General features: G+C 41.9%; 1 protein-coding gene across 1 annotated transcript in view; it reads right to left on the bottom strand.

The window, feature by feature from the left end:
- Positions 1 to 22540, bottom strand: part of znf236 (zinc finger protein 236) — a 122813-nt gene that overhangs the window by 80905 nt on the left and 19368 nt on the right. Inside the window, exons 7-12 of the mRNA XM_084052943.1 lie at positions 20600 to 20780; positions 19364 to 19636; positions 16528 to 16731; positions 13155 to 13284; positions 7547 to 7807; positions 2838 to 3082 (exon numbers count right to left, since the gene is read on the bottom strand). Coding sequence (XP_083909069.1) covers positions 2838 to 3082; positions 7547 to 7807; positions 13155 to 13284; positions 16528 to 16731; positions 19364 to 19636; positions 20600 to 20780 — 1294 coding nt within the window. The remainder of the gene's footprint in view (positions 1 to 2837; positions 3083 to 7546; positions 7808 to 13154; positions 13285 to 16527; positions 16732 to 19363; positions 19637 to 20599; positions 20781 to 22540) is intronic.

The raw sequence follows: 22540 nt of genomic DNA, 5'->3' as shown, positions 1-22540 counted from the left end.
AATTGGCGGCGTAAACTTTTCAAGTAGAAGTGCCCGTCCGAGCAAGCTATGCTTTAATCCGTTAAAACCGGGAACGCATCTGTGTCCTTTTGGATTTTAACCACTTTAAACCATTATTTTGTACTTTGGCTAATCAAAAATAGAAGATCTACAGGCTCATAGCACGGCTATGAGCTTGTAGATTTTAAAGAAATCTTGAAAATGTGTGCAAATCTTTGAAAACATGTTTAACTCAAATCTTTGCTTCTGGGGGGTCCCTGAAAAAATGTATTTTCAGATGAGGGTCCGCGCCTCCGCGGCCAAATACATATAATTTTGGGGGGGTCCTTGACATGAAAAAGTTTAAGAACCACTGATATATAACAACATAAGTAGAATCCCCAGAAGCAAAGATTTGAGTTACAAATGTTCACTTAAAAAATATATATATATTGAAAGATTTTCACAATTTTTCAAAAATAGCAGATCTACAGTACAAGCTCATAGCGCGGCACCGAGTGCCGCGCACCGAGCACTATGAGCTTGTACTGTAGATCTGCTATTTTTGAATAGCCAAATAAATCTAAAATGACACAATGCGTCCCCGTTTCTTAAAGGGTTAAACTTGGAGGTGTCACAGTTGATTGAAGACGGCAGCGTTGTTGATGACAGCGAGGACACACAAAGTGAGACTATAGGGTCGGGCAATGTCTGCTCAAGATGTGCACACATCCAAACATCACAACGGACGATGGTATCATCCTATTTAGCAGCTTGTAGATCTGCTATTTTCGCCGAATCGTAGCCCTTGATATGAATAGGGACGGTAAGGTTGTAGTGGTTAAAGAAAGATTGGGGATGCAAAGATTCATGTGGTTAACGTACCTTTTTTTTTTTTTTACAGAAATTGTGATATTTTATTCAGTCTGATTAGTAGAAGGGATACAAACATACACTCACTAGAGTATTCATTTATCAGCTTCAATGTTATAGTGTTCCAGTTCCAATTTTGTCAGCTCATTTCCTCCTTCCCCCATCACATCAAACCAACACCATCGTATTCATGCTTGGTTGCAATAACATCCGTTCCGATTCATTCAGAGTACAGGCAGGTATGTTTCAACAAAAACAATCTGCTGGCCAATGATGAAATTGCCGCAGCAGGGGGAAAGGGCAATTACTAATCTTCAAAGGCGAAGAAACAGATTGTCTCCATGAGCAGGCTGAAATTTGGCTGAAATCGGACTGAAACGGTTCCGTTGCCAAGACGACGCGGCATTATACCCAATTATGGACACGGCGCCAGCGTGACATCATCCTAGGATCGTCCTAGGATAGACAACTAGAAAATGTGCTCCTCGGAGCACAGGTCTCCGCCAGTATTGTTCCTGATTAATCCTGTCTTACCTCACTTCGAAAGATATAAATGATCTTAAGAAGTGACACACCTATTTATAGGACTCTATCATCATGCGTCTCGCTAGCCAATCAAAGCACACCCTTTCAACATATTGTCACGTGTCACGTGAAGCTTGACCAATGTTAGCTTGGTGGACACACGGAAGGACGAGAATGAAAACAATAGTCTCCTGGCGGAGACAATAAAAAGGGGTTTGGTGAAAGACCAAATCTCCCTTCCGGACGTGACCCAACGAAGACAGAGTTCACCGGACATCTCAGAACATAGAAGAATAGGTTAGCCTTACAACCTAACCTCAGGAGAACTCATCCTCATCCACTTTCACTTGTGGCAATCGCAATCACAAAGAATCAGCACCTAGAGATCTATACAGTCCTGAATAATATCGAAGAAACCTCAACAACAGGTTCCAAGCTACATTACATTACAGTCATTTAGCAGACGCTTTTATCCAAAGCGACTTACAATAAGTGTATTCAACATAGGTAGGGAACGAAACTACTAATCACCAGAAGTCTTAAGTGCATTTCCTGCAAAAACAAGCAACCAAGAGTATACCTAGCGCTAAGGTAAAAGTTATATATATGCTACCTACTTTCTTAAACAGATGAGACAAAATAGCAAAATCAAATGAGCACGAGCTAATACAAAAGTGTATCGACTAAACAAGATCCAATAAAACAGTACAACAATAAAACAAGAGTTACAAGCTAAGGGCAGGTACACACTGTAGGACTTTCACAGTGGTCGGGGAGTCATCTGATCGTTAAGCATTTCACACAATAGGAGTCTCTTTCTTGAAATCGGCTGTCATACTGTATATCGTTGTATATATAACCTTTTCAGGTCAGGGACCCCCAAACTGATGGGGTGATGGAGCAGGGACCCGCTACCTCGTAGGATAGGGGGTAGGCTACCACATATATCGTATATTTATGTATAAAATTGTGTTTCATATAAATAAACATGAAAAATGGTTGCCTGCTCATACGCACAAGTTGTCCCAGTAGGTGTGCAAAAGGACCTCAGGGGGACCTTTCTGGAGCCAAGGTATGGCAGGTGCCATACCTTGGCTCCAGAAAAAATAAATAAATAAAGGGGGAAAAAATCATGAACAGTAGCCTAATGCAGGTGTAAGACCATTGTGTTTGAATTTTGTTATAGGTATAATGCATAGTTTTCTATGCATTTCGGGGTTTTGGGGGGGTTGTTTTGGGACATTCTGCATAATGAGTACTTTTACTTACTTGGTATTTTAAGTACATTTTTGTGCCAATACTTTCGTACTTTTACTCAAGTACGTTTTGAATTCCGGACTTTTACTTGTAATGAAGTATTTCTACATTGCAGTATTGATACTTTTACTTAAGTACAACATTTTAGTACTTTTCCCATCACTGATGTTTAGTGACTTCCATGTAGTAGACTAGCCTCTCACCTTCTCCCTGCACCAGCGGCTGGTCACTCAGCTGCGCCTCCAGGGTCACCTGCTGTCCTCCGCCCACCACCACCTGGCTGACCTGACCCAGTCCCAGCATGCTTTGCTGCTCCCCGCCTACGGGCTGAGGGGCGTGTTGCTGCAGCGCGTCGGCCTCCATCTCCACCTGCATGTCATGAGCCACGGCGCCGCCTCCGAGGGGGTCGTCTGGTCCCTGGGACTGCAGCTGCTGGGCCAGTTCATACCTGGGACACACGGAGGTAATGGTTCAACCATCAGTGGTGGAAAAAGTACTCACACTTTTGGTGACTCACCCTGCCCTCCTAATACGCGAGGGGGACGAGTTTTTTCATTACTTTTTTTTTTTTTTAATTACATTTTTTCATTGTAATATTTTTTTTCATTTTCCAAAATAAATATTAAAAATAAATGAAAAAAGCTATCGAAAAAAACACGGCCCCCTCGCGTATTAGGAGGGCAGGGTGAGTCACCAGAACAGGGGACGGGTGTTTTTGATGAATCTAACGTGTAAAAAATTGAAGTTATAATGGGTTTGTATAGGAAGGGGGCGTGCCTGACTAAATGAATATCAAATATCTAAATACTGAATCAAGCTACTTAAAAACTGTCTGGGGGGCTCACAAAAGCATGAGTAGACGATAAAATGATCCAAAGTTTTTTTTTTAAAGTGAAATATCCCTTTAGGTTAGAGTAGTACTCCGTTACAATTAAAAGTTCGGAATTAAAAAATGCAATTGAGTACAAGTACAAAAGTATTGGTATCAAAATGTACTTAAAGTACCAAAAGTAGAAAGTACTCATTACGCAGAATGTCCCATTTCACAAGTTTTCAAATCTAAAAATCTTTTGAAAATAGCAGATCTACAAGCTCAGTGAGCTTGTAGATCGGCTATTTTCAAATGGCCGAAATGTATAAAGCAAATTTTCCCTATTTTTGAAAAGTTTTGACAATAATGGCATGCCCAAAATAGGGACACCAGGATGAAAGTGAATAAACTGGCACAATGAATCTTATGGATTGAATATGAATTGAAATGTGAAAGCGAGAGAAATATTATTTTCCCTTGCCTTTCCATTTGGCCCCCCTAGTACCAATTGGCAGGCCCCAATATGAACTGCACTAGAAAATGCAAAACAATAAATAAACTGGCACAATTATCTTAGGAACTGAAATGAGTTTCAATTCCCAAAGCAGTATAGTGGTATGATGGAAGACAGGGGCAACTTTGACCAGGAAAGCATCTGTCATTTTTAGATTTTAACCACTTTAACCATTATATTATATACTTTGGGCTATTCAAACTAATTTAGAAAAGGTGCACTGCCAGACCCCTAGTGGTTGAAATCTGAATGGCCGGACTTCGCATGACATGTGTGCGGATGAAAAGAGGGACAGACCAGAGGAAAAGAGGGACAGACCAGAGGAAAAGTGGGACAGACCAGAGGAAAAGAGGGACAGACCAGAGGAAAAGAGGGACAGACCAGAGGAAAAGTGGGACAGACCAGAGGAAAAGAGGGACAGACCAGAGGAAAAGAGGGACAGACCAGAGGAAAAGTGGGACAGACCGACAAAGCCTCCTGTAGGCCGACCCTCTGGGTCTGGCAACAAAAATAGCAGATATACAAGCTCATAGCGCGGCACCGAGTAACGCGTTACAAGCTTGTAGATCTGCTATTTTTGAAAAATCGTGATTGTTTTTGCAAATGTTTGGAAAGAAAAAAAAAAAAAAATATCTAACTATATAAATGGCGACCAACTTCCGCACCCTCGGTGTCCACACCCCACAGCTCTGTTATCGACTAAACAACGCACCGCCAGACCACATCTCGCCAACTGACTCGCCACGCCGGCCGCGCTGAATTTACACCTCGCGTAGGGGACATCTCACTGCTCACTACAGCTTTTCCACCGCGCAACATAATTAATTCTACTCACCAAATGTCGGACAAAACGGAAGGGGAGCCAGCTTCGTACCCTTTACCGTGCGCACGACCTCATCACCACAACAGCACGCAGCCGCTGCGGGTTTTTTTTCCAAACTTTTTTTTTGGTCACCATTTTCTCCAGGCACCATTTCTGGTGTAACGTCGGGTGTTTCTTTTCACCAGCCAATCACCTTTCACGTTGCCACGTCCGTTGCCACGTCGCGCTGACGTACGCTAAACAAGCGCTGCCGTGCGCACAATGCAAACGAGCCCAAAGGCGCGCAAAAATAAGCCGACCATTGCTTAGACACAAAGTCAGACCTGGCAACGCAGCCTACGCCAATCATGTGTGAGAGATCTACAAGCTATGGGGCAGAGACGCCACCGTATCTTAGCAACAACTACAGCGCTCACTCTCATTGGTCGTGTCACGCTAACAGCAGTCTCCAGACAATGGCATCGCAGACAGCTTGCTGTTACTGCTGTAGCCATCACAGGCAGTTGCAGCACGACGGACAGGGCGCTGTGATAGCTGCCATGTCGCTAACGCTAACCTGGTTGTCATGCCTGCAGCGGCTGTGCAATCACTTTGTCAACAATGCACGTTCGTGTGGTGAATGTCTATATTGCTGCTCAGTTCGTCCATTGTAGATGGTGTATGTTTGTGTGTGTCTTCTGGAGAACTATGTCGCTCCACAGCAACTACAGTAACTAACGTAATGGCAGGACCGCCCCGTGCAACGCATGTTAGCCTGCATTATGGTCATGTAGTAATTTCAGATAATTTCGCTCCGATTAGAGCAGTGTTTATCAACCCTTTCACGCCGCCCCCCCCCCCCCCCCCCAAATACACGTACTTGATCTGGGACCCCCCCATTCTGTTTGACTCCGTTCCACAAGTAAATATTGTGAAAAAGCCGATCTACAAGCTCGAAACGCCTCACGTTGAGAGGCTTTGTAAGCTTGGAGATCGGCTATTTTCTACATGATTGCCTCTTTCTTACATTCTTTGCCAATGTGGCCGATGTTTTCATAGCATACTTTATTGACTACTTCTGTTGCAGAAATGGCCATTTCCTTTACTTTCGGTTTTTTATTGTCTCCGCCAGGCCGAAAGGCATGGCGCAAGACTATGTTTCACCCCCTGTCCGTCCGTCTGTGATAGCTAATCTCTCACATCGTTGACTTGATCGCAGCAAAATAACAGCCCGATGTGGAGAGTCAGTGAGAGCTGGATAAACGACGTAAAATGTGTCAAAAGGAGTCTGTACGGCTGTCGATAAATGAACACATGACGTCGGTGGGAGAGGAGATATTGTGTCTTTTGGACAAACAGCAGCGTGGTGCTGATGTTTGTTGTGTGAAGCAGCTTAATGTCAGAGTGTTTGTGTTGGAGCGCCTCGGTGCGGCTGCAGAGTTCATGTGCAACCTCTTCCAGAGAGACACAGAGACACTAGAAACTCTGCTGGGGAAAAAAAACACTGCTCGGCATTGACTTTCCTATGGACATTGATCTACACACTGCAGGTATATCTGCTACACACACAACATCAAACTACACACTGCAGGTATGATGCAGCGTTTGCATTACAGCCAGCATGCCAGCGTAGTTCCCATATGGTTTCAAGGTGGGCTAAACCATATGGACCCCATGTCAGCAATGTCAGCGGCATCCACTTCAGTCCCAACTGCGATGCCCATGCAGGCTATAAGTAGCTTCTACCTGGCCCTTAGGTGGGCCCCAACTAGCCATGTTTATGTGGGACCAAGGCGGGTCCTAACTGGGTTTGCCCATGCAGGCTTTAACTGGGTTCTACCTGGGCCCTAGGTGTACCCTAACCAACCACAGTGCAGTGCCCATCGCTCCAATTGTTGTGACGTCAGGGCTCTCAATACTGCACATTGGTGGAGGAGGAGGGGCAGCAGGGCGACCGCACACATCGCTGAACCAATGGTAGCCCACGGATGTTTCCTCTGTGGATTTACAATCTGCCCCTCTATGCCACATATCATCCGCACTACAGGGTCTTCACTGACCGAGCCACGGCCCCACTGACCCTCATGACGCTACGCCACTTAAACGTGCGGCAGCATGCGCTGGGTTGCCAGGTTTGCACAGCCTGCGCCAGAAACAAGCAACCACCTTCATGAAATAAAAAAAAACACCGAAATGGTCCGCAATGTTCCAGGGGTGTCCCCGCGCGTCCCAACACTCCACAGGGGGGTCAGTGGACCATCAGGGGGTCCGCGGACCCCCTGTGGACCCCCTGAAACATAACAAATATTATTTCTTCAAATTTTTTCCTTTTTCAAAAAAACTTTTCCACAGTTTCACTCCGGCGATTTGGGTCCCCCAATATACACATGGCCACGCTGGGCCCCGTGCGCGGCTGGGGTTGAGGGGGGCGTAGCCCCCCGAAACTCTAGTATATATATATATATATATATATATATATGTTTTTAAAGCAAACATCTTTAACTCAAATCTTTGATTCTGCAGGGTCCCTGTAGAACAACATATTTTGAGGTGGGGGTGGTCTGCGGCCAAATACAAATCATTTTGTCCATTTTTTTGGGTACATTTGTAGAATCCCCCAGAAGCAAAGATTTGAGTTACAAATGTTTTAAAATATACGCTTTAAAATATATTCAAAGATTTGCTCATAGCGCGGCACCGAGTGCCGCGCTACGAGCTTGTATATCTGCTATTTTTTGAATAGCCCCAAAGTATAAAATAATGGTTTTAAGTGGTTTACACACACCTGTGCGTCTTCATGTGTTTCCTGCAGTTGGGGGAGGACTTGAAGGTCTTCTGGCAGTAGGGGCACATGTAGGGCCGCAGGTCGCTGTGGGTGGTCATGTGGCGCCGCAGGCTCCCGCTGGTGGTGAAGGTGGTGTCGCACAGCAGACACTTGTAGGCCTTCAGGCCCGAGTGGGTGCGGATGTGGGCCTTCAGGACCCCCGACGAGGCGAAGCCCCGGCTGCACTGCACACACTTGTAGGGCCTCTCTCCTGTGTGAGATCTGTGAAGACGAAGAGCGAAGAACAATGGGGGTGCATCGGTATTCAGTGGTGGGAAAAAGTACTCGCATTTTTTACTTGAGTAACAGTAGCAATACTGCAACGTAGAAATACTCTACAGAAATACTTTACAAGTGAAAGTCCGGAATTCTAAATTGACTTGAGTAAAAGTACAAAAGTGTTGGTATCAAAATGTACTTAAAAGTACCAAAAGTAAAAGTACTAAAATGTTTGAAAATAGCCACGGTATACAATAGGGCTAAAGTGGTTAATGTATGTTTTATGATGTAATAATTTATATCTGCAAAGTAACTAGTAACTCAAGTTTTCAAATAATTGTAGTGGACTAAAAGTACAATATTTGCCTCTGAGATGTAGTGGAGTAGAAGTTTAAACAATTGGAAATACTCCAGTAAAGTAGAAGTACCTCAAAATCGTACAGTACAGTGCAGTGCTTGAGCAAAAGTACTTAGTTACTTTACACCACTGATCAGTATTCAGTGAAAAGGGGGAAAAGCTAGTTTGAAATGACACTGCATGTGAGAGACACTCGCAGATTATCATAAGGTCAAGGACGGAGCGTTGTGGGTGTACTGAAATGCTAATGGAGGTGTCAAGAGAATAAAGACAAACAGAAAAAAAGTCCTTTTCCATGCATATTATAAGAGCTGGATAAGAATCTTGCCATGGCTGTGTGAGTGAGTGGTTAGTGAGTGGTTTATGAAATATGGAGAGTTGAGGAACGCCAACACCTTATACATTAACTCATTAAGACCGGGAAAGATTTTGAAAGTTTTAGATTTTAACCACTTTAACCATTATCTTATACTTTGGCTCTTCAAAAATGGCAGATCTACAAGCTCATAGCGCTATGAGCTTGTAGATCTGCTATTTTTTGGAAAAAAAACATGAAAATGTATGCAAATCTTTGAATATTTTAAAGCGAACATTTGTAATATTTGCTTCTGGGGGTTCTACAAATGTCTTCTAAATCCGAACAGTTTTTTGTAAAAACATATGTTGCTATAGTATCAGTGTTTCTCAAACTTTTTCATGTCAAATGATGAAAATAATATGTATTTGGCCGCAGACCCCCATCTCAAACTATTTTGTTCCAGGGACCTCCCAGAAGCAAAGATTTTAGTTAAAAATGTTCGCTTTAAAAACAATATATATATATTCAAAGATTTGCATACATTTTCACGATTTTTCAAAAATAGCAGATGGTGCCGCGCTACGAGCTTGTATATCTGCTATTTTTGAATAGCCAAAGAATAAAATAACGGTTAAAGTGGTTACACAGATTCTTTCCCGGTCTAAATGGGTTAAGTGTGCTTATTATTAAATATGCTCCTCTTAGCAGTAATATCATGTAACCTTTTTGGACCTGGGAAACAAAGATACAGGGTCTGGGATCAAATTCCGGGACAGAAGAGAAACGTATTACAAATGAAAGTATTATGTTTAAGCGTCATGGAATGTGCAGTATATCATTTTAAGTACTTTAACCTTACCGTCTCTACTCTGGGCAAAGAGTCATAATAGGCGAACATTCGGTGAAAATAGACAAACATGTTTGCGGGGGAAGAGATTTGGTGTAGAGGGGGGAAAAATAGAGGAGACAAAGTATAGACCCCTGGGGGACCCCGGTCACCGAAATCTATAAGACCTGGAACTGTGTCATTTTTAGATTTGAGCTAAAAAGCATTATGTTACACTTTGGGCTATTCAAAAATAGCAGATATACAAGCTCATAGCGCGGCACCGAGTGCCGCGCTATGAGCTTGTAGATCTGCTATTTTTGAAAAATCGTGAAAATGTGTGCAAATCTTTGAATATATATATTTTTAAAGCCAACATTTTTAACTCAAATCTTTGCTTCTGGGGGGTCCCTGGAACAAAATATTTTGATGGGGGTCCACGGCCAAATACATATCATTTTGGGGGTCCTTGACATGAAAAAGTTTGAGAACCACTGATATAGAAACATACGTTTTTCAGAAAACTGTTTTTTAGGAGACATGTAGAATCGGCTTCAGGTCTCAATGGGTTAAACCCTATAGATTTCGTTGACCGGGGTTGTGTGTTCAAAATCAAAGAATATGAGGTGGCAGAAGATGGCGACCAATGTTGAAAGACAAAATGAGTTTATAAGAGAGAGACTGATGGATTAGAGCGGTTACAGTAAGGAGATAATGATGAGACTGAAGTACATACGTATGATCTAAAAAATGTATTGATCAAACAGTCAGGAAAAAAACAAGAAACTGTAATTCAACCAATCATCACAAGAATAATGAAAACGGATTGGCAGTGGTGGAAAAGTATCAATACTGCAATACTCTGTTACAAGTAAAAGTCCAACATTTACTTCAGTAAAAGTACAAAAGCATTGGTATCAAAATTGTATTAAAGTACCACAAGTAGAGAGTACTCATTATGCAGAATGTCCCATTTCACAAGTTTTCAAATTTATATAATAAAAAGAAAATAGTAGATCTACAAGCTCACAATGTGAGCTTGTAGCTCTGCTATTTTTCAAGTAACTAGTAACTAAAGTTTTCAAATAATTGTAGTGGAGTAAAAGTACAATATTTGCCTCTGAGATGTAGTGGAGTAGAAGTAAAAGTACTGAAAATTTGAATTACCTCAAAATTGTACTTAAGTACAGTAGTTGAGTAAGTGTACTTAGTTACTTTACACCACTGAGACGATAAAGTGATGCAAGTTACTGAAACCTTAAATTATATTTATTATCATGTAATAAAAAAGAACTTCAAATTGGGCAAATGGTTGCCAAGGTGAAAGAAGACTTCAGGGAGAGCTGCAGAAAGCTGAGGAGAAAAAAAAGTGAATTTCGAGCCCTAACAAACATAGCCAGAGCTGTGAAATGTCATCATCGCTCTTTCATACCTCACATAGCCTTTTAACTCGCCATTACAAGACAATGAAGTCTCGGGAGAGAGAAACTTGCAGCACTTCTCGTCCTGCCAAATGCTGAGCCCTTGGCTCCTGATGGTGAGCCAGCTCAGATTAATCCGTCCAATCCGGGAACGCATCTGTGTCACTTTAGATTTCTTTGGCTATTAAAAGATAGCAGATATACAAGCTCACAGCGCGGCACTCGGTGCAGATATACAAGCTTGTATATCAGCTTGTATATCTGCTGTAGATCTTCTATTTTTGGAGAAAATAAATTGTGAAAATGCGTGCAAATCTTTGAATATATATATATTTTTCAAAGCGAAACATTTTAACTCAAATCTTTGCTTCTGGTGGGGTCCCTGGAACAAAATATTATGAGATGGGGGTCTGCGGCCAAATACATATAATTGTTGACATGAAAAAGGTTTGAGAACCAGTGATATTATAGCAACATACGTTTTTCAGAAAACTGTTAGGATTTAGAAGACCCAGAAGCAAGATTTGAGTTACAAATGTTTGCTTTAAAAAATATATATATTTATATATTCAAATATTTGGACACATTTTCACGATTTTTCAAAAAATAGAAGATGAGTGCCACGCTATGAGCTTGTATCAGGGGCGCAGCCATGGGTGGGCCTGGGTGTGCCGTGGCCCACCCACATAGAAAGCTGGCCCACCCAAGCTGGCCCACCCAATCGATTTTGCAAAAATGTATAATTTTTTATCTAAAACAAAATCGGTAAAATCAGGCAAAAATAAGAATTAAATAACATAACCCTAACCTAACCCTAACCATAACCCTAAAACCAAAATAAAGTAACAAAAAAACGCCCCAAAAATGCCCCAAAATCCGCCCAATAAACGCTGCGCGCGGGTGCATGCGTGCCCACCCGCTCCTGCCTAGCGTTCTGGTTGCGCCACTGGCTTGTATATCTGCTATATAATAGCCAAAGAAATCTAAAAATGACACAGATGCGTTCCCAGTCTTAATGGGTTAACCCTTTCTACTCTCTGCCTCTACTGAATTCACTTATCTATCTCCTGTCGCTCTCCTCCCGTTTTATCCGTTGGAACTCCCCTTCCTCCTCCTCCTCCTCCTCCTCGTTTTCAACTCGCCACACACTCTCCTTCAACTTGTCTAGCTTGTCCCGTTCAATCCTTTTTCTCTGGCTCTCTCTACTTCTCTCGGGCCGTCTACATCAGATGGGGAACTAAAGCCTGCAGGCTTAGTGGAATCTGACACAGTCGATCGCCACCCTCGGCAGCTGTCCAACATACTGACAGAGGCTTTGCCATGTAATAAGCATTTAAAAAGCAGATTGTAATTTAAAAAGGCCCCAAAGAGCAGATTGTAATGATATAGTGATCTGCCTCTACGAGGTTCCAGCATAATGTGCCAATCTTTACGAAAACATGTAAAGATTGGAAAACCTGGAGAGGGTCATCTCTACACTCCGTGTTCCTTTCTTTTATGTACAATGTAATCTCTCAAGAAACAGATTCTGCTCTGCGTTTGAATCTGCCGGGGGGTTCGTCATATCGCGTACGCACTGGCCTACAAGTGGGCGTGCCTTCAGATCAGGAAGCAGGCCGCGCTTTACCCAATCAAATGTAGTGGGCGGGATTTACGTGTCCACCGATCCTCCCCACTCGAAACAAACCGAAACTCATTTAGCAATAGCGTCCTCGGAGCTATTGACAAAACCACAGAAAGATATTCACATTTTAACTTGCTCTTTCATCATAGAAACAAGTGGGCTTATAACCAAAACGATCCATGTTCTCTGGGATAAGTGGTGTTAGTGTTCCGTGTAGAAATATTGTTAGTGGGAATGAAAACATAGTCGCACCACCGGAAGTGAAAGGCTGAAGGCAGACCAAAACCCCGGTTTCCTTGCGCACAGGTGCTACGTTTTCTTCCTCCCAGAGCCAACTGAGATAGTCAAAAACAGCAGAGGGCGCTGTTTTTCCTTTTCATTTGGCGATGGGTTCCCAGATTGTGTACGATGTAGTTACACAATAGTATACACAAGTAGCTCTGCCTGAAGCTCATAAGCCAATATCTCCTCTGGCTGGCCAACGGCAGTGGTTCTCTCAATGTGGAATCGACTCAGCGAGTGCACAGATGAAATTTGGCATTTGTGTACACTCAGCGATAAATTGAACACCGACAATTTCACAGTGTATACTGGGGTCCCAGAGATAAACTTTATATCAAATGGACCGTGGTCTTGTGGAACCCTTATAGATCTTTAACTCTTGAGAGTGTAAAAAGAAACCAAATGGACCCTTATGGTACATCAAATGCCGAATAATAATGGACATAACCATTGAAAAGGGTTGAAAACCAAGTCTAAATGATGCAAATAAAACTGGACGTCTTTGAAATGAAAAAGGTTTGGTGCTTTGAGGACGTCTCACCTGACATGCTGTTTGAGGTGGCTTGATTTCTTGTAGGCCTTGTTGCAGAACTGGCACTTGTACGGCCGGTCGCCCACAATCTCCAGGTACTGCTGGAAGGCCAGACGAGGGTTCTGAGACTGCATGAGACCTGAAGACAGCAGAGGAACGCAACACACGCCACACATCAGCCATACTGTACCTAAAGTCAGTGGTGGAAAGTAACTCATTACATTTAGTCAAGTACTGTACTTGAGTACAATTTTGAGGTACTTTTACTTTACTTGAGTATTTTCCAATTCTACTCCACTACATCTCAAGAGGCAAATATTGTACTTTTACTCCACTACAATTATTTGAAAACTTTAGTTACTAGTTACGTTGTAGATTTTGATTATCATTACAAAACATACATTATCCTCTTCAGGCCTATTTAAACGTTGGCTATTTAAAAAAAAGAATTATATATTTTAGACAATATGATAACTTCTGGAACGGGACATTCTGCATAATGAGTACTTTTGCTTTTGGTACTTTAAGTATATTTTGATGCCAATACTTTTATACTTTTACTCAAATAAATGTTGATTACCGGACTTTTACTTGTAACAGAGTGTTTCAAAAACGTAAATGAAGTCCACAATCACAACACCAGAGGTAGCTCAGGTGATCACGTCCAACCCCGATTTGGCACAAACAAGGGGTTGAATTCGTTCTCCCGCTATGCAACAAAAATGTGGAATGCCCTACCAAGAGTAGTGAAGGAGTGTAAAGCCCTACTCACTTTCAAAACTGCCCTAAGATAATCACCTTCAGGAGGCTGCAATTCCAAACTGGCCCCTGTCAAAGTCATAACCTAGCCCCCCCCCCCCCCTCCCTCAAACTGTTTACTGTACTTTTTTCTTTAGTGATAGTAGTGTATATCTGTCTGTCATTTAATGTCTCCATGAATTGAGTACATGAGGACCCCATTTGAAACCAATGCAGCTTTTCTGGGCTTTTCAAAGTTGACCTTGTATTGTGAACTGTACTTCCATGTGCTTTTCTTCTCTGCAAACTTCTAAATAAAGTATTCAATCAATCAATCACTCAATTCCTACATTGCAGTATTGATACTTTTACTTACGGTAAGAACAAAATTTGAGTTTTTTTTAGAGTGTGACTGTTTGTGAGACTCGAGAGGCCAGAGTTTGTCGTACAAACTCTATTTTCCCCCGTAGATTCCTCGTGTCCTGGTGGCTGCACCCCAATACTGACACAACCCATGGGTAGGCAACCAGGTCTGGTGGAGATCAGCGCTTCCAGATGCACATTTTTCTAGTTGTATTTACAATATGTTTGTTACTATTACTATCATTGCGATTATAATGTCTGAGAAAATCTAAATAATTTGACTCAATGTCCCCATGCCCGCGATACCCATAACGATAATGAAGTCTTGAGCATGGAACCAGAACAAAACATTATAACTGATACTGAGTAATTCTTTACTGTATGTTTCTGTGTTTGTTTGTTAGTTTTTTCCTCTCTTTCTTTGTCCTTGTTCTACAAATGTACGTTTCAACCACATCCATTTTCTTCTGTTTGGCTCTCATAATGGAAAGTCCCTCAGGCCAGGTCAAAAGATGATGGAGCGATAGCTGGTAACTTGTTTTTTATTGGTCGGTGGCTCATGTATATTGGCTATTGGTTTTATTGAAAACATATGGCATATAAAAGATTTTTCAAAAGTACGAGATAGTTTCCAAACGTAACCGATTTTATGAACGTGGGATAAACTGTTCATAACCAATATAGAGGCCCATGTGAGACACAAAGAGCTACAGGTCACTTCCCAAGAAATACAATATACAGGCTCAGTGCAGGCTTTCTATTCCCATGGAAAGTCAGCATGCTATATTAGAAGCCATTGTTTTCACTTTGATACATAATGAAATTAAAATTTTCAAATATTTTTTTTGAAATGACCAAACCTGCCTACCGATGATGTCACTGGTAGGCGGGTTTACGAACTGTCCACAGCTCTCCTCTGAGACACAGACCGAGAAGACAAAAATGGTGATTATCATGAGCATTAGTGAGGACCAGTTATATGAAGATAGGTTCAAAATGGGTGAGGTGGTCCTTAAATGGAGATATGGTTGGAAAATGGCAGAGTATTCAGAATTTCCTTTAAAAGGCACCGGGTTTTTCAGCTCAAAACTGTATTTGGTGTCTTCCAGGGACCCAAACTTAAATACATAACATGATGAATTGACCACTTAAAGGGTAATTTCACTTTCAAACGCGTTTGAAAGTGATATATCCCTTTAAGCCCTATTTCAAAAATAGCGAAAATAGCTTATCTACATATAGCCACACGTTGTCAGCTTTTAGATCGGCTATTCTGTCTATTTTTTACTTTATTTTAAGCTTTGAAAATCGTATTGCTTTTTCTTCTCTTTTTTTATGTTAAGGCATTTTAGATTTTTTTAAAAAGAAGAAAGAATAGATAAAGAAGAACAGGATTCTTCCTTGTGGCCCAAAATGGTCGCCAACCCAAGGTTCAGGAAATGTAAATCAGTAGTTCACCCAAAGAAAATCTATCAATTATACACCCCATGAAGCCTTGATTTTTTTCAGTTTTTGTCACATTCCTAAGCCAATAATTTGGTGACCGGCTGAGACTCAAAGAGAGTCTCAAAAGGGGCTTAAAGGGATATATCACTTTCAAACACGTTTTAAAGTGATATATCCCTTTAAGCCCTATTTCAAAAATAGCGAAAATAGCTTATCTACATATAGCCACACGTTGTCAGCTTTTAGATCGGCTATTCTCTCTATTTTTTACTTTATTTTAAGCATTGAAAATAGTATTGCTTTTTCTTCTCTTTTTTTTATGTTAAGGCATTTTAGATTTTTTTTAAAAGACGAAAGAATAGATAAAGAAGAACAGGATTCTTCCTTGTGGCCCAAAATGGTCGCCAACCCAAGGTTCAGGAAATGTAAATCAGTAGTTTACCCAAAGAAAATCTATCAATTATACACCCCATGAAGCCTTGATTTTTTTCAGTTTTTGTCACATTCCACATTCCATCAACAATTTGATGACCGGCTGAGACTCAAAGAGAGTCTCAAAGAGTCTCCTACTGGTAATTGTTTGACCCACTGAGTCTCCTACTGACCGATGACCCGGTCATCAAATTATTGGCTTAGGAATGTGACAAAAATCTCCATGAATTCAAGGCTTCATGCTGGGGTGTGTAACTGAAAGAAAATAATATCTGTTTTGGGTGAACTGCTCCTTTTAAAAGGGACACCGGAGTGTGAACATTGAGCAGCGAGTGAGATAAGAGACATACGAGCATGCGAAGATGAGACGTAGAAAAGAGAAAACGAGCAGATAAAACCTCACCGAGGTCAGAGATGAGGATGGGATCCTGAAGGGGGATGTCGGGGAGCGGAAGGTTACTCTTGGACTCCTTGGCTTTGTTGGTTTTGCGAGGAAACTTGTGCTTCTTCTGCTGTAAGCTCTTGAAGTGGGAGGCCACGTGCGTTTTCCTGTGGCCCGACGTCCGGAAGATCTTGTCACAATGCGGGCATGGGAAAGGACGCACACCTGGGAAACATAGGATTCAGATTTAAAAATTCATGGACCGTGTCAAATTTAAATATGTGCAGATGGTTTTTAAAGCAAATAATTATTAACTTCCAAGGAACCTACAAAAAATGTTGAAGGATAAAGAAGAAGGAAGGTATGACCTAAGAAGGAAGGATGATTTACAGCAGCCTTTTGTCCACACTACTCAAAAAACGACTGCATTTCAGTCTGCCGGGTTACTCTGTGGAACGAACTTCAGGAAGAGATAAAACAAAGCAATAGTATGCCACAGTTTAAACATCAATATAAGAAAAGCATTTTGAAGAAGTACAGCAAAGAGGAGGGACATTTAAATTGTTTATGATGATGGAAAGGTTTGTGCATTGTGAAGTTGTGTTGAAGTATTAATGTATGTGTAAATTTGGTTCTTCCATTTGTTTTTCTTTTTAATATATTGTTTCTCATATCATTTTGTGTTATTACAAAACTTTTTATTACAAAAAAGAAAAGAAAAACAGAAGTCTCGCTAGACGAGATTGAAATCTCGAGATTTCAATCTCGTCTAGCGAGACTTAGGTTTTTTTCTTTGCATAGTGTTCTGTCACTATGAACGTCAGATCTCTCACAAAAAAAAACGAAAAAAAAGCTATTAAAATACACGATCTAGCGCACCTATCCGCGCACGTTTTAAGCTGTGGCGGACCTGGGATGGCGTTATGACATTTTTGTACTGTACCATTCATCCTAAGATATCATAACATCATAGAAAAGGTAAGAAAACCTTAGCCCAAAATTCTCCTTTAAAGGGTTAAAAACAGTTCACGATGACCTAAAACTCATCAGTCCCTTTGTTGAGTTAAAAATATTGATGGCTTCTTGGATAAATATTTAGTTGCCGGTGCCTTCCGGAGTTCAACGGCTCGAACTGACTCGGATGGGAGCCGTCTACCAGGATACAAGATAAAACAAGCTAATTCCTTCTAAAGTTCACGCACGCACGCACGCACGCACGCACGCACGCACGCACGCACGCACACACACACACACACACACACACACACACACACACACACACACACACACACACACACACACACACACACACACACACACACACACACACACACACACACACACACACACACACACAAAACAGTTAATGATATTCAGGCGGAGTTTGAGATATTTTGTCACATCACCAGCAAGGTCATATTATCAAAGAAAAGTTGAAAGCATGCGATGTGACAAGGACAAAGATTCAAACTATTGAGAAGAAGCCCAGCGGGAGAGCCTTTGAAATTCATGGTGGTTCTTGCGCCTGGAAACAACTGTGAGCAGAATTACAACACAAAGACAATAAACAGTGGAGTGGAGGAGGCCGAGGAGGGGAAGGGTTGGGGGTCATAGATAGACGCTGGTAAACATTGCTTTCTGCACGACTCAACATAAATGTTTCATTTAGGAGGTTCAAGAGGCAGACGTCCTTGGTGGCCCCCCTCTCTCTTCTATTCCCTCGAGGATGAGACCCGCCGCGCCCTGCTCTACGAGGGCTCACCTGCAGTGGTGTACATTTACAGTACATTTGCTCAACAACAAAAAAATAGTAAAAGAAAAAACATTTCAGAACCCAAGATATCATTATCTGAAGATTTGCAGCTCCATCCACTCCTTGTTTAACTTATAACTGAGAAAGGCTGTATCTCGCTTCCTAAGCACTTTGTTTTTACTTTGAAAAAATCTCTGGCACTGGGACAACATAGCCAGAAATAATTCTGGCACTCCGTGAATTAAGTAAATTGTGAGGTACTTTTACTTTACTGGGTTATTTCCAATTGTCTATACTTTTACTTCTACTCCACTACATCTCAAAGGCAAATATTGTACTTTTTACTCCACTACACTTATTTAAAAGCTTTAGTTACTAGTTACTTTGCAGATATAAATCATTACATTATAAAACATGCATTAACCACTTTAGCCCTATTTTATACATGGGCTATTTGAAAAAAGACGATCTACAAGCTCACAACGCGTCGCATCGCGACGCGTTGTGAGCTTGTAAATCTGCTATTTTCAAACATTTTTAGTACTTTTACTTTTGGTACTTCAAGTCCATTTTGATACCAATACACCTGTTCTTGGTTCTTGTGACTCATACTGCCCTTCTAATACGTGAGGGGGCCGTGTTTTTTCAATTATTTTTTTCATTTATTTAAAAGAACATTTTGAATACAATAAAAATAAAAATAATAATAAATGGCATTGTTTTCTGCTGCGCTGTTTTTACTTTTTACGCTCTCAAACTTATTTTTTGAGGCACGGAATTTACTTTTAAGATATTGTTTGGATAGAATTTAGTTGTTTAACTTCATATATGTGGTCAATTTATCATGACAGAGCCTATTTAAAAATACAAATTCAGAAAATCGGCAGGGGCGGGCAGTGACACGCATTGTATCCGAATAAAGCAACCTATTTTCGGCATGGCCCGTTCAGAAGTCCCCCCTGCGTCACCCCCTGGTGGTCGGGGAAACAAAGTGCTGATGAGGGGGGGGGGGGGGGGGGGGGGTCTCTGAACTTGATCTCTGAACTTGCCTAGAATCATCAAAGTAAAACATTTGAGTACTTTTTTTCCCACGAACTGTCTCACCTGTATGGAGTCGCATGTGCACCTTCATGCTGCCCGAGGTGGAGAAGCACTTGAGACAGCACTGGCACTCGAAGGCCTTGATGCCCGTGTGCGTCTTCATGTGGGCGGTGAGCGTGCTCTTGACGGCGAAGGCCCTGAAGCACTGCTTGCACTTGAAGGGCTTCTCGTGGGTGTGGATGCGGATGTGGCGCACCAGGTCACTGGGCTTCTTGAACTCCTTGGTGCAGTAGGGGCAGCCGTGCCAGCGCACGCCGTTCTCCTCTCTGATGGAGCCTGTTAGGGGAAAGGAGGAGCAGAAAAGGCCACGGAACAAGAGGATAAGAGTAGTGCCCAAAGCGATGCTTTTAACCCACTTGAACCCTAGCACTTGAATCTGGACGCGTCCCTGCTTATTCCTGGGGTACTTCCACTACCAAAAGGCTACAAAAATGATTGGACGTTATGTGTCTAGTGAAGGTTTTAGCTCAAGACCTCAGCTGACAGCAGGAGGCGGGGCGGGGGGGGGGGGGGCTTTTCTAGACGAACTACCCTGGGATAAGCAGGGACGCATTCTGGGCACGTCACAGTAGGCAAACATTTTGTGAAAATAGTCAATCTACAAGGCTCACAATGTGTCAGAACTCGATTGGCTATTTCCGCCGAAGACATTTGGTGTGTAGAGGGGAAGAAAGGAGGGGGCCAAGAATAGAACACCAGGCGTTGACGACGCCAACTGTTGCCCGACTGCCCCGTGGCAGGTAATGAAATTTTCGGGGCACATGGAGTCTGCTTTCGAGTTGCCTGACCGGGCAAGTGCACGTTTGAGCAGGGACGCAATTGTCTTTAGTTCACTATAAACACAACACAAGATATCTGTCTATAAACACCTGAACGTGACCAGAGCGCTCCGTAGTGACTAGGGGTGGGACGATATGGGTATCTCATGATACGATATCTGTGGCGATATATTAGGCCCTCGATAACAATAATATCACGATATTCGATATATTGCGATATCACAATGTTCGATATGTTGCAAAAAAAATCACCAACGATATATCACGATAGTCCTTGTATTCAATTCATAAACACAAAAAATAGCACCAAACAGTTCAAAATCATCACACAAATACAGAAAAAAAACAACACTATATCTACAGAGTCGGAAAAACAACACATCACAAAAATACAGAAAAAATAATCCTATATGTACATGTTTTTTATATTGCCACCCCCCCCCCCCCCCCCCCCCCTTACCTGGCATCTGCACCGGTTGCCTGAAAATGTTCCTTTTCCTCTCCTTCGCTGGCCTATCCTGACCGGTTGTTTTCTTGCCAGCTACAGTAGTAGCGCCCTCTGCGGTCTGGTTCTGGGACTGTCTGGGAGTTCCGTTGGTCTGTGTCTGGACCACACTCAGCCCGCTGTTCTCCAGAGCTTGCTGTGGAGACGGATACAAGGGTGCAATGGTTAATCGACAGTTGCAGCCCTAAATAGAATTCAAGCATGCCGACCTGAAATCCTTCTGAAAACTGTGTTTGTGTGACACTGTGTTTGTGTGACACAAGTCACCCCATGGAGACTTGAATTCATGGATGTTTCTTTGTTTTTGTGGCATTCCTAAGCCAATAATTTGATGACCAGCAGACCGATAGTCAGCGGTTCCTGGGAGGAGACACAAAGGAGACTCTTTGTGTCTCCTACCGGAACCGCTGCCAGCCACCAAATTATTGGCTTAGGAATGCGACAAAAACAAAAGAATATCCATGAATTCAAGTCTCCATGGGGTGACTAAAAAAAATACATTTTGAGTAAATGTACTATAGCAGCTGTGACAGATGGCCACAGGTTTACAGAAGGTAAACGGGAGTGATCCGCAACATACTCTTCTGCTGAGAATTGAAGCGTGCGCCGCATATATTCAGCATATATCCAATGGTTCAATTCTCAGTAGAAAAGGATTGTGATGCCATTCGGTGACATTGGCTCAGTGGCTCAGAGGTAGAGAAACTGGAAGGTCAAGACACTGAACCCCGGCCTAACTGCTCTCCAGTTGGTGCCTTGTGCATACAAATGCAGACCATCTACTTTTTATATGTTTGTTTGTTCAAAAATCACACCCAGTGTGAAGAGAGTGGTGCCTTTGAAAGTGTAACTGGTTGCATCCTTGTGTTGCAATCAGCAACAATATGTTGTCACGTGACACGTGACAACATATTGTCACGTGTCACGTAAAGCTTGACCAATCAACCGTGCTCAAACAAACGGACGGACATACGGACGGACGGACATACGGACACACGGACAAAGTCAAATGTAGGAGTGGTTGGCACCACTCAAAAATAGCAGATATACAAGCTCGTAGCGCGGCACTCGGTGCCGCGCTATGAGCTTGTATATCTGCTATTTTTGAATAGCCAAAGTGTAAAATAATGTTTTTTTTTTAGCTCAAATCAAAAAAAAGAACTACGGCCTTTCAACAGTGTTTTCGCAAATGGCAGGTACGTGCACCCCTCCCTAGGCATATATACGCAGACTAGGGCACTACAGGGGAGAGAGTAGAGAGTGTGTTATTATGTTTAATGTAATCTCTCAAGGCAGATGGGTTCCCAGATTGTGCTTTAATGGAAATCTTTAAAGTATCAAAACAAATGACATCAACAGCCTAACTACTTTGCACGACCGTTATTGACTAGAAAGCCACACTTATTTGCACATTAATTCAAAATATTGACATCAAGACTGTTATGTTTACGTTTAAAATGAATCTGCTCAGGAGGCACTATTCTTCAAAGGGCGGGGTTATCATTAGGCCTGTCACAATTATAAGCCTAATCGCAATTATTTGATATAGTCGCAATTATTTTGCATAATCGTCTTCATACAATCGTTTACCCAACTCTGGACCGCTACAGGTGGTTAATCAGTGGTTAAATGAAGTGAAACTTAGACTTAATACAATCAAGACAACAGGAGGCAGTGAATTGATTATGTGTAAATAATGCAATGATTATTTTGTATTCATTATATTATTTGTAAGTATAATAACCAGACACAGCTGTTAAAAGGCTGATAACACTGAAGAAGGCCTGTGCTGTATAATTGCTCCCCGTGGGAGGAATATTATTAATGTGAATATGAGCATAATGTTGAGCGTCATCTATTTGAATGACTTGTGCTTTTTTCTTTCTTTTTTTTACA

The sequence above is a fragment of the Gymnoscopelus microlampas genome, assembly GCF_963454915.1.
Source record: "Gymnoscopelus microlampas genome assembly, chromosome: 3".
NCBI classification, from domain to species: domain Eukaryota; kingdom Metazoa; phylum Chordata; class Actinopteri; order Myctophiformes; family Myctophidae; genus Gymnoscopelus; species Gymnoscopelus microlampas.
The sequence above is the reverse complement of the archived record's forward strand: the minus strand, read 5'-3'. Positions and strand labels throughout refer to the sequence as shown.